General features: G+C 42.5%; 1 protein-coding gene across 1 annotated transcript; it reads left to right on the forward strand.

The window, feature by feature from the left end:
- Nucleotides 1-320: 320 nt before the first annotated feature.
- On the forward strand, nt 321-6,228 carry adprhl1 (ADP-ribosylhydrolase like 1). The gene is made up of 7 exons (XM_049597434.1): nt 321-853; nt 2,906-3,070; nt 3,162-3,287; nt 3,448-3,588; nt 4,762-4,889; nt 4,982-5,114; nt 5,194-6,228. The coding sequence occupies exons 1-7, from the start codon at nt 640-642 to the stop codon at nt 5,361-5,363; spliced, it is 1,077 nt and encodes a 358-aa protein (XP_049453391.1). The 5' UTR covers nt 321-639; the 3' UTR covers nt 5,364-6,228.
- Nucleotides 6,229-13,307: the final 7,079 nt, after the last annotated feature.

Raw genomic sequence — 13,307 nt, forward strand, 5'->3', positions numbered from 1 at the left:
CGAGGTAAAGATTAGAGAGTTGAGCTTTAATAAAGAAGGAGGCAGCCCTGAGGAGTGTAGATGATGCTCCATTCTTAACCTCCTCCCATGGGACGGCTGGGATGTCAACAAGGTCCAGCACCAGCTGACGAGTTTGCACTCCAGCCCAGCAGCACATTAGCATCTCCTCCAGCGTGTCCAGCCCTCCCATTACCACTCCACACACAGCCGTCCAGCTTTTAGGCTTCGGGGCCATGGGGATTGCCTTTTTAGGAGACACCTGATCACAGCTGAACTTCCCACCGCCCAACACAAAGAAACTGTGGCTGATAGCGTGATGCTTTCTTGTGTGTGTGTGTGTGTGTGTGTGTGCCCGCCCTTGGTACTGAGAGTGCGTGTCTGTGTATGAGACAACTGATGAGACACTAGACGAGAGCTCTGAGGGTGGGGAAGTGGTAGAGCTATTACGTAGTGGTGGTAGAGCTGGTGAGGCTAAAGTTCCTCAGGATGTTTTGTTTTTCGTCTGTGACTGTGAGTCTTCTTAGGTGGTGAAGACCTACAGTTGAAAGGAGATACTGGCACAAGTTTGTGCCAGGAACCATCCAGAGAAGAGAAGATCTTCTTGAGCTGAGAGAGCTAACGTAAGCAGAGCCCAGTATCATGGAGAAATTCAAGGCGGCCATGGTTCTGGGAGCGGTTGGTGATGCCTTGGGCTACAGAAAGGGCCGCTGGGAGGGCTGCACCTCGGGCAAGAAGATCCAAGAGGAGCTGGCCTCTCTGGGGGGACTGGGGGCCCTGAAACTGGACCCTGATAACTGGCCCCTGAGTGATGCAGCGTTGATGCACATCACCACAGCAGAGGCACTTATAACAGGTACGTTTAGGATCGATATCAATATAAAAGATAAAGAGGATTTATGATTGTCTAAGAGGCAGATAATGGAGTGGAAACCATAGCCAGGGTACTCACTGTTTGCTTCTCTCTTCTATTTTGAACTGTTAAATATAAATATCGAATCGCATCTAACTTTAAACAGCACTAGAATCTTTAATTCTTTCTTTATTAAAAATATATACACAACCTAATAAGTCCATAAAATACAGAGACAACATTTGACCTGTCCAGCTGAGCTCTACATTTAGAAGGACCAGAATAGCTTCTTCTATACACTCAATGGAAGCTGCTAATCACTAACTGGCAGACTGTGTCCCAATGACAAAACCTGCTGACATACCATGATCCATCCCTGCAACTGGTCATCAAAGACAAAGTAGAAGCCTAACTACAAATCACTGCCATGCTATCTCAACCCCTCGCAGGGTGGCCAGGAGTTACCAGGACAGAAAAGTCCAAAATAGACTACTTTGGAAAAGCTGATCCTCGGCTCCCCTTTACTGAACAATAGCAGGTCAGACTCCTCCATAATCTACCGGTGTCATGTTTGGCTGCAGACGCGGTTCAAAGCCAATGACAGCAGGCCTGTGAAATGACGATGACATCTATTGAGATTAGGAAGCCCTATTTAGCCACAATTCAGTATGCCTGCACCCGCCAGCCAAAAACAAAAGAACTTATGGAGGAGAATAGATGGATAAAAGTGGTGGTTTTGTCTTTTTAAAAAAAAACAAAAAAAAACAACACTATACAGAATTACGTTGTGTAAAAGCAAATATTACAGCAGAAACAGGCCAACTGCTATTCATTCTTATCTGAAGCAGAACATGAATAACTTAAATTAAAGGTTCAGTGTGCCATCTAGTGGTGAGGAAGGCAGATTGCAACCAGCTTAAACTTCTCCCTGTTAGAATTCCTTTAGTATGTATTGTTCAGGAGGTTTTAACCAGGAGCCAAATTATTATCTGCAGAGGTCTCTTCCTCTCCAAAACAAACCTTGTTAGTCATCTGACCACTCCAAGCGGTTTTAAACTACGAGTCACATTCACCCATTCACACACTGGTGGCTGAGGCTACCATACAAGGTGCCACCTGCTACTCGGTTTTTTAACACACTCACCACACCGATGGAACAGCCACCAGGAACAATTTGGGGTTCAGTATCTTGTTCAAGGAAACTTCAACATGCAGGCTGGAGGAGCCGAGGTTCAAACCGCTAATCTTTAGAATTAGTGGAGGACCTGACCCGATCCAGACATTCAGGAGGTTTTACAGGGAGTCAGATTATCCATAGTATTCTCTTCCACTCCAAAACAAACATAAGCAGTGGTATAAACCGGTAAAAACACAAACTAAAGCAGATTAACAATTAAAAATTCAATGTTTTTCTAATGCTGCTTGTCACGGAGGGGCTGATGACATCAAAATGTGATTGGCCCTATCTAGAGCCAGTGTTTGATTTGTCCCTTCTGGGCTAATGTAGAAACATGGCAGTGCAACATGGTGGACACTGACGATGAGTATTCTTACTTTCAGGTGATTATACACTAAAGAAAATATACTTCTGTTCTATTCTAGTCCAGTCAAGAGGATGAAAGTCCCTGTCTGTCATCAAAATCCTTTATCACTAAATTAGAGGCCATGCTTCTTTGTCAACAAAGTCTCCCTTTCGCTCTCTCTCTCTCTCTCACACACACACACACACACACACACACACACACACACACACACACACACACACACACACACACACACACACACACATACAGTACACCCATAAACAAATTCTAACCGCATGGCTCGTGGATCCCAGTTGACCTCATGGTGTGGAAGTGACTCCACTCACTTCACAGGCATGCTTGTCCTAATCTGTGGTGTGGCAGGCTGAGGCTAAACTTAGCCCACTGCAGCTCCACTCATCTTGCTTTGCATGCCAATCATGAATGACTCTAAGTCACTGTGTATGTATGTGTGTGTGTGTGTGTGTGTGTGTGTGTGTGTGTGTGTGTGTGTGTGTGTGTGTGTCCCCAGATTACTGGTGTCTGGAGGATCTGTACCGGGAGCTGGTGCGTCTCTATGTTGAAGCCATGGTGTCCCTCCAGGGCAGAGCCCCTGATCCTGCCACAGTGGAGGGCTGTGTTCACCTCAAACCTCACAACTTCCTGCTTGCCTGGCATACACCCTTCAATGAAAAAGGTCAATGGAGATTTTAGATGATGTCTTTTTTTAATGTTCAACATAACTACAGTATATTAAAATATGTGTCTGGATGTGTGCATGTCTCCAGGGTCTGGGTTCGGGGCAGCTGCCAAGGCCATGTGTGTGGGTATGAGGTACTGGCAACCTGACAGAATAGGCAGCCTGGTGGAGGTCAGCATTGAGACTGGGAGAATGACCCACAACCACCCCACAGGTGACAGTTTCTAACCTATGAAAACAAATCTGGAGGGTGATGATTGTGCTGCTGATGAACTGTTAACCACCTCTTGATTCAATACTTATTCGATTGGTGACTTTGAGATGTCAACAGACACAACTGGTGTAGGGACTTGTGGTGTCACTCTTGGTTTCAGGCTTCTTAGGCGCCATGACAACGGCACTGTTTGCATCCTACGCGATCCAAGGGAAACCTCTTGTGTCCTGGGGCCGCGAGCTCATGAAGGTCATCCCTCGAGCTGAGGAGTACTGCAGGAAGACCATACGACACATGGCAGGTTAGACTGTGTTTGTGCAAGAGGCTGCTTATTTTACAGCTCATTAATTTAGGTCAGTTCAAACTTAAAGGGACGGTTCACCCCAAAATCAAAAATCACGGTTACTCAAGATAATTCGCAGACCTTGTTGTGGGCAGTTTCATGAAGGAACTATTTTCTTTCTAAATAGGTAGTATTACTGCGCAGAAGGAAGCGTCTTAGAGCTCAGCTAAGGAGGACACCATTTATGTTTACATCTCATTCAGTCACAAGCTTCTTGTCTATGAGTAGATGCACGTTTCCTTCTGCGATACGGTTGGCGGGTGTCATTACATAGGAAGAAAAAAAGTCCCTGCATGAAAACGTCTAGATCTGGATTATCTTGAGTAACTGGCTCTTGACTTCTATGAGTAGATGCACGCTTCCTTTTGCGATATGGTTGGCGGGTGTCATTACATAGGAAGAAAAAAAGTCCCTGCATGAAAACATCTAGATCTGGATTATCTTGAGTAACTGGCTCTTGACTTCTGTGAGTAGATGCATGCTTCCTTTTGCAATATGGTTGGCAAGTGTTGTTAGGTAGAAAGAAAATAGTCCCTGCATGAAAACAACTAGATTTTTGGATTATCTTGAGTAACTGGCTCTTGACTTCTATGAGCAGATTCACGCTTCCTTCTGCGATACAGTTGGCAGGTGTCATTACATAGGAAGAAAAAAAGTCCCTGCATGAAAACAACTAGATCTTTGGATTATCTTGAGTAACTGGCTCTTGACTTCTACAGTATGAGTAGATGCACGCTTCCTTCTGCGATACAGTTGGCGGGTATTGTTAGGTAGGAAGAAAATAGTCCCTGCATGAAAACAACTAGATCTTTGGATTATCTTGAGTAACTTGCTCTTGACTTCTGGAAAGAGACATTGCTGTTGAGTTTTTCAGCTGTATATATTCTTTGGTGTTTTGAGTACCACGAGCTGAGTACAATATCTCAAACACTCACCATCTCACACCAAAACAATCTAGATTCATATAATACCACTGCAGGTAAGAGGAGAAATTGCATTTTTGATTTTTGGTTGAACTTTCCCTTTAAACTTTGTTTAAAAACACAGGAAAAAAAGGTAATGTCAATCCGTTTGTCAGTATATATATATTCATTTTCTGAGTTCTGCATGTCATTGTGAATTTCTATGCAGAGTATCAGGAAAACTGGTTCTACTTTGAGGCCAAGTGGCAATTCTACCTAGAGGAGAGAGAGATAGAGAATGAAGGACAGAACAAACCTTTGCTCCCTGATCGCTATGATGCTGAGGAGACAGACAAGGTAAATCATGCTTAGTATATATATACACACGTGAAGAACAGAGCCCCTAACAGGAACAATGTGCTGCTGTTACTCTGTTGTCGTCCATACAGATGTACAAGCGCTGGAGCTCAGAGGGGCTTGCGGGCCGCAGAGGTCATGACGCCCCCATGATAGCTTATGATGCCCTTCTGGCGGCAGGGAGTGACTGGGCGGAGCTGTGTAAACGAGCCATGTTCCATGGAGGTGAGGACCTGCAAGACATTTTAAAACACACATGGATAAAACACACTGTCTGCTAATCTATGAAAATGTTCTTTTGTAGGTGAGAGTGAAGCCACAGGCCTGATTGCAGGCTGTTTGTATGGCCTCATGCACGGCCTGAGTCAAGTTCCCCAAGGCCTATACCAGGATTTGGACAAGAGAGAGCATCTGGAGGAGCTGGGAATGAAGCTGTACAATGCAGCATCTGCAGAGAAGTGCATAGACAAGTAATCCTGCTCTTCACTGGCCTGAACCCTACTGGCTATCAGAGGAACTGCACATGACTGTCAAACTGCTTCCCTTTGCCCCTCACTACCCTCTAGTCCTCTTTGGTTGCATCTCAGTAGTCTTAAGTGGCATCCTCTCCTCTGCTCACGTCTCTTGCCTTCCTCTCCTTGATTTTTCTGCACACAATTGGAAAAATTGAAGCACCTGTCACTGTAGGTGTGAGGCAGGGGAACGTCAAAAGGGAGACCATTTAGGGCATTGAGTTTCAGCCTTTTTCTGTCATGAGTGCTTTCCTCAGGAGCTACACCTGCAATCAGTTTGCATAAATTTCCTGCTCTGTTGGTGGCAGGGAGGAACAACTTGTCTCTATTACTCCACCTAATATTGTATGACAGAACTTCGGTTTGACTTTCGGCATTTATAACTTCTATTTTAACTGAGAAAACTAGTTAACTTCTCAGATGTAGCAAACAGAAGACAGTTTCCTTCTCTGCCCTTTTTCTTCTCTGAAGCTAACCTGTATTAACATGAAGCACATGCTGATGTTGTGTTATAGAGTATCTAATTGTTCAAACTTTTGATAAGGCCTAACTGATTTTAAGATAAGTCTCCACAGTAAGTTTAAATAGTTTTTAATCTAGATCTATCTTGGCCTTTTAATGCATGTAACATGTGGTGGACATTTTGAATTTTAATTTTTAAAGCATATCATGATTGAGTTGAATAGTAATCATTTTATCTCCTACTGTGATCAGTTATTATTTGCACTGTGATGCTCTTACCAGGTATCAGTGTATTATATTGTAAAACCACCATTACATGGTGACTATTAATATATGAACATTAAAATGGACTCATATATATCACGCATGAAGTGCCTGTCTCTCTTTATCTTAACGACAATATTTATTTGGACGGACAGCTTTTCTGCTCTCTTAATTTTTCCAGATTTCCTCTTCTTGCTACACAACCTTCTCTGCAACCCGCCGAACTAATTGCCTATAACAAGTTAACTCTGCTGGAACACTTTCAGTCTGAACACTTGATCTCTTCTACTTTGCTGCACGGGTTGGATGACTTCTGGTGTAGCCAGTTCAAGTTAAAGTAATGCTTACTGACTCTGATATCCCTCAGGTAGAAGAATACCAAGTAAAAGAGAGAAAAGGTCTTTGGAGAGTAACAGCAGCTAGCTTTATATGGTCACTGTGACAGACCAAATTCACTATGCTCCAAAAACTAATTCCTCTCCAGTTCAGTGATGCTTTTTTCCCCAGGGATAGACTTACATGGGTTAAAAGAGATTTGAACTGAACAGTACATCCCTCCATTTCTGCTGTAACAGGTGTGCAAGTTATCCCCAAATTATTATCCATGATGATGCTATCAGTTTTTTAAAAGAGTATTTCTTTTTTTGTATCACTACAACTTCTTGTCTATCTACGTACTCAGAATAGTACATTAACAGTAAGGAGAAACATATGCAACAGTGCAAGAACATGAAAAAGATACTCCAGAGTTTGGGTACAGATTATAAAATGATATTTAGTTCTCTTGAAGGTCTCAGTGGCAATGACGTTACAAGTGCAGACTGCACATTATCAATTGAAACAAATACTACTGCACATTTTTTACCTCTGGGAAATGCTGTATTCACTTATAATACTGACAGTATTAGTAATTAGTGACCATCCATATATATACATATAATGGCATGATCTCCCAACACAGTGTCACAGAAATATGTGAAATGGACACGACCCCTTATTAATGCATTATCTAGTGGTGGGCATGAAATGTGTTAAAATTATGTGCTGGCAGCACAAAAACAATATCAATGCAAAATCTGTTATGAATGATTGTAGTTTCATAGTGAAACATTTGCAGTTTGGTTAGGTTTAGGGAACAAACTTGGTTGATTTTAGGAAAAGATCGTAGTTTTAGTTAAAAAAAAACAAAACAAACTACTTAGGAGACACTACAGCAGTCTCCTGGTTGAAAGTTGATGTTTGTTTGACCCATTGACCTACCATCCAACCCACCCAATATGGACTGTCTCGCTCTTCACACTTAATTCGTGTGCCCACTATGACTTTGCACTGGCATTGTTTTCATGTTGCCAGCATGTAGTTTTAACATATTTTGTGTCCACTCAGGCTGGGCAATATGGAGAAAATCAAATATCACAATATTTTTGACCATATACCTAGACATCTATATTGCAACAATATTGTAGGAGTGATTATTGGTGCATTCACAAAATATTTGCATGATGAGATTTTTAATAAATAACTACCAGTGATGTGGACATAATGACTGATGGAGTAAAGGTTAATAAAAGAACAGCCTGATAAGTTCAGAAAGTTGCATCACTTTAATTTGCTGCAGGAAAAACAACACGTGCAACATTATGATATCCAAAATCTTAGACGACATCTAGTCTCATATCACAGTATCAGTATAATATTGATATGCTGCCCCGCCCTGGTGCTCGCCACCATTTAACATGTTGTTAAGAAGTTGTGTCCATTTCACATATTTCTATGAGACAGGGTTGGATCTCCTCACAGTTATACATTCAGCACTGCCACTATTTTTATGCAACAGTAAATCTAATGTTTTGGCAATCATCCTTCAACTCTGCTGTCAATATCCATTACTATTCAGGTATGCCTATCTGCAGATGGCTACAGGGATTAATGTCCTGATTGCATGTCCTCTATTCTCCATAGACCAGATTCTCAGAAAACGACCATCAGCCCTGATGCCAGAATGTTGAGGAAGTTGGTTAGAGACCGCAACTGCCGTCCGGTGCTGCGAGGGATTCTGGAGATGCTCCTGCATTACCTGACACAGGAGCTGCCCAAGCTGACCGCCAGAAACAGAAAGCCGGAGAAGACAGGGTCGGATATTGTGGTTGAAAGAAACACAGTTTGGCCTGATCAGAGAGTTGAGGCTTCAGTGAAGCAGACTCAGACTCAGACTCAGACAAGTTGTACTATTGTTCAGCTCCCTGCAGAGCATAAAAACACCCAGGGGAAGACTGCTGAGACCAGTCCCAACAAATTGCCAAGCAGGTGTGGAGGAGAACAAAAAGCAGGAGGCTTAATACAGCGGCGTCTTACCACATTCCAGCTTCTCCAGTCCAAATTCATACGGTCCACACCCAAACCTCCCATCACCAACCAAAGGGAGGTCGGAAGTTTGTCCTCCAGCAGAGGAGGAGCAGGTAAACTGAGCCAATGCCAAGACAGTGAGCTTGACATTCACAAGAAGAACCGGACTAGAAAAGAACAAGGACTGAAGACAGGGGGCAGTGTGAAAGATATTGTAGCCAAGTTTGCTGTGGCTGAGCAAAAAGGAAAGGGAGAGAATATGCCGGGGAAACAACCAATCAATCCAAGAGGCATCAAAAGAGGGATCCTCCTGTCGTCCTTGATGGAGAGGTTTGAGTCCGTGGCCACTGTATGTAAGGGAAGTGACTTAAAAAGTTCAAGGGAAAAGCCTTCTGGAGGAGTCAGGTTGAAAAGTAATATAAAACAGAGGGTGGCTTGTCATGAAAGATGGCACCAACAGGCGCTGGATGAAACTGTCCACAAACAAAACCAGCACAAGCAAACAAAAGGAAAATCTGTTTTACAGAAGTTGGAAGGAAATCAAACTACAAATGGGCAAGAACAAAAACCAGAGCAAGCAGTAGACATTTTAACAAAAGTAAACCTGAAAGAAAAACTTAATTTGAAAGGAGATCAAATGAGGCAAATGGAGGACCACTACTCAGATCAAAACTCTGAAGGTCACTGCTCATTAAACCATAAAGATCAAGCTTATGATAATGATGCTGAGAGCAGAAGGTCACGGAAATGTGGTGACATTCAGAGTCCAGTCGAAGAAACTGCTACCACCAACAAGTTAAAATACGGACATCTAGAGCTGCTCTGTTTAACATCTGTCACAGAGAGGTCACTCCCAGAGCCTTACAGGCTTTTTCCACATGTAGAAACCCAAGTGAAGTGGCATGTGGCGACCATCATGACCTGCCCTCCTGTGTGGTCCATGTGTGTAGATTCCTCTCCTAAACTATATTCTGTGGAGCCATCAGAGAGCTCACACTTGGAAGAGATACCTAACTTGATGACAGAAGTTCCTCATAGAGTCCTAGGTGACCCTTCCACCACAGCAGCTGAAGGGAGATGCCCTTTAAAGCCCAAAATTGAGGGACTCTCTACTTATACAGGTCACGACCATGTGGAGAATGGAGCAGTGGGACGTCCATCCATTCAAAGAGGGTTTGCCAAGTATGTCATCCCATGTGTTTACAGATTTAATAATCAACACGATGATGATGATTCTTCCCCTCAATCAGCATTTCACCCAGAAACTATTACTCCTTTGGTTCCAACGCCACCACCAGCGCGCTCTGATACTTCTATCACTGGATTGGAGACAGTGGGAATTAACCTATGTCCTTCTAATGACATGAAGGTACAAACCCTTCATATTATAAAGCAAGAGGAACCAACAGAGGGTAAACCACATGAGAAAGACGTGAAGGCTGGAGAGGGAAGAGAAGAAATCACACCAAAGGATGTAAAGAATACTAGTGTGCCAGCACCTTACCGAAAAACTACAACACCTTTGGTTCTGGTGCCGCCATCACACTCTGATACTGCTTTTAACACTGGATTGGCAACAGTAGGGATTAACCTATGTCCTTCCAGTGACATGAGGGTACAAACCCTTCATATGATAACTCAAAAGACACCAACAGAGGGTAAACCACATGGAAAAGACGGGGAGGCTGGGGAGGGAAGGGAAGAAATGACACCAGTGGATATAAACAATACTAGTGTGCCAGCATCCCACCCAAAAACTGTAACTCCTTTGGTTCCAGTGCCACCACTGCACTCTGCTACATCTGTGACTGCTTTTAACAATGAATCGGTGACAGTAGGGATTAACCTATGTCCTCCTTATGACATGAAGGTACAAACCCTTCATATGATAACTCAAAAAACACCAACAGAGGGTAATGGAAAAGACGGGGAGGCTGGGGAGGGAAGGGAAGAAATGACACCAGTGGATATAAACAATACTAGTGTGCCAGCATCCCGCCCAAAAACTGTAACTCCTTTGGTTCCAGTGCCACCACTGCACTCTGCTACGTCTGTGACTGCTTTTAACAATGAAATGGTGACAGTAGGGATAGTATGTCCTCCCAGCGACATGAAAGAACAAACCCTTCATATGATAACACAAAAGACAACAACAGAGGATATACAACATGAAAAAGACAATGAGGCTGGGGACGGAAGAGAAAAAATAACACCAGTGGACATAAACAATACGAGCGCTCCTCAAAGTTTCAGACTTCCTGAAGACAGTGTCAGTAACTCTGCATTTGAAGACAGCAAGATGTCTGCTCAAACAGTGTCAAAGAGTCAACCTGAGAGAGGCAATCCAAAACAGAAACCAAAGTACACAACGATCAACTACGGGGATCCCTCAGTCAAACAAACATATAAACCCAAAATCATACGATTCACTGACACCTTCACTTTCTAGGTTGGTGCTATTGAACAGACAGTGATGCACAACCTCAGAAATGTTTCCTTTTACGGATACTGAACAAGGACTTTAAATCACGATTTCAGTCACAACAGATAGCTTATGGGTTTATGTATGCTGTCGATTTTGTTTCATTTCGGAAAAAAAAGGGACTAAAATAAAAGTCAAAAGCAACAACTTGAGAGTTAAATGAAGTTATATAGTTGAACTCTGCATAGAATATGCTCAGGGGTTGAAATATAGGCCTGTTTGAAGCTCATGGAGTAAATATTCACGTAATGACTTTATAGTAGGTCTTATTCAGATAGCAAAAGCCTTTGTCTTGTTTCTTGTCCTACTTTTTATTGATTTGTAACTAAGTGGAAACAATAAACGATACCTTTCAGCTGCCCCTCTACTGTCCTAACCATCCCAGGGAGAGCAGACACACTTTGGACTCCTGTGCTACCTATCAACAAAATATTAGGCAGCTAACACTAGGATCAACTAATGGGCCAGGAAATCTGCTTTCCAAGAATATGTTTTTTTGTTTGTGGTGTGACTAAAAACGGCATGGTAGAAGAAAGAACGTAGATTTTAAAACTATGAATAAATTATGAGGAATAGTCAGAAGGTCTCCACTTTGAGGATGAAAGTAAAAATAGTTACTATCAGTGTAATGAATGGCATAGGCATTGTTGAGGCACTGTCCCACCTGACCCTGATCTCCCCTACTAGAAAAGCTACTGAGCCACAGTTGCTCAGGCAAATCCACTGCAAACACTTACCGTGTGTATATCCGACATGGTTGATTTAAAGATTATTTTCCATATTAAAAGGCTTGTATTAAAAGCCATTCAGTCTATCTGCTTAGAGATTCATTAAATGGCGCTACAGTATCAGGAGGAAAAGAAAAAAAGATCACTAATAGTCCACTTTGATGTTTTACAATAGAGCAGTGATAACCTCTAAATGACCTACAACGGTTACACTGGCTGGCCACGGCCTTATCAAGGTTGAGGTGGTGCAAACAGTACTGCCAACCTGATAACTGGTTTCTTTTTTTCTTTACAAAAGTCATCATCTTTTCTACTTGCAACACTTTAATGAAACAAACAGCAGTGTATTCACACAGCATATGATATGGAGACTGCAGTTAAAAAGACTAGTTCAACATTTTGAGCTTTACATTTTAAGGGTGTATTATAATTCAGTTCAATATAAATATGTTAATCCATCCCATCAGTTTTCTGTTGCCTATCTGGGCCAAAGCAGGGTTCAGACACTCCTCTGCACAGCAGGATTTCCCAGCGCTTCCTGGAGAAGTGTCTCCATGCACGATGATTTCATTGTAGAGTACATGCTGCTCAAGTTTAGCTATATGCTGTATTACCTCCAACAATAATGCATGTAAAACTAGCTTCTCTGTCTCTGTCTATAACAATCAATAGACAGTATCCTGCAGTGTTTTAATAAATTTACAGTTTTTGGAACAAACTGGCTGTTGTGTGTATTGCTTGGGCTACTATGTGGGGAACTGGCCAAATACATGGTCAGAAAGGTCACAAGCCTTTTTTCATGATTGTAAATCAAGTCTAAAGAGGTCACAGTGATGATTGCCTAGAGCAGATGAATGGCTGCATACAGCAGTGCCAAACATGTCAGTGGCTGGAAGCTCATCCTGTTCACAGATCCTACCCCACCCACCAGCAGGATTACGCTACTGCCGAAACATGAGTCTGCATTTGGAGTTACTCTGGTATTTTCACAAGAGGATAAGAGATCGAGGCCTACATGATCCATCATCTGTTCATTTCAAGGCTTATCCTGATAGTAATGTGGAGAGTGGTGGTGTTGTTACTGAGTGTCTATGTAGGGCAGACACACCTAAATCAGATTTTAAGTAATTTGATTTAAGTAGGTTAAGCATGACTTTCTACAAATTTGGTGAGTTTCTGTTCACTCTCATTTGGTTAACAGTTATTAAAATAACATATAACTCAATCATAGATAAACACACTCACACACTGAATTATATCGGGTGTTTGGGGTGTTTATGGAGATGAAAAAATTCCCAAAACTGCCACATCAAACAGTGTCCTTTACGTGACCTCTTTTGAGTACCAGTCACACTAACCACATTTCTACCCCCACGTGATTGTCTCACTTTTCAGCTCTGGACAATATGACACAATAAGACAAGTGTTCAAAGACAGCCACTGAAACCCCACCAGAACAACATTAGTGTCCCTCTCTGACAATGTTGGGACACAGTGTCTGAGGCTCTGCTCCAGATCCTCTCACAGGCTAATCAAAGTGAAATCTGGTGATATGATAAAGTAAAGCTTGCATCATTTCTATACTCATGACCTTTTCTAATAAGAGCAAGGTTTCCCACTCATA

Source organism: Epinephelus fuscoguttatus, linkage group LG2, assembly GCF_011397635.1.
Source record: "Epinephelus fuscoguttatus linkage group LG2, E.fuscoguttatus.final_Chr_v1".
NCBI classification, from domain to species: Eukaryota; Metazoa; Chordata; class Actinopteri; order Perciformes; family Serranidae; genus Epinephelus; species Epinephelus fuscoguttatus.

What these genes read in the sequence shown, in the direction of transcription:
- adprhl1 (XM_049597434.1), top strand. Translation starts at nt 640, where the DNA reads ATGGAGAAATTCAAGGCGGCCATGGTTCTGGGAGCGGTTGGTGATGCC. An exon ending in GACCCACAACCACCCCACAG is followed by an intron (nt 3,288 to 3,447) that starts GTGACAGTTTCT and finishes TCTTGGTTTCAG; the next exon opens with GCTTCTTAGGCGCCATGACA. An exon ending in ACGAGCCATGTTCCATGGAG is followed by an intron (nt 5,115 to 5,193) that starts GTGAGGACCTGC and finishes GTTCTTTTGTAG; the next exon opens with GTGAGAGTGAAGCCACAGGC.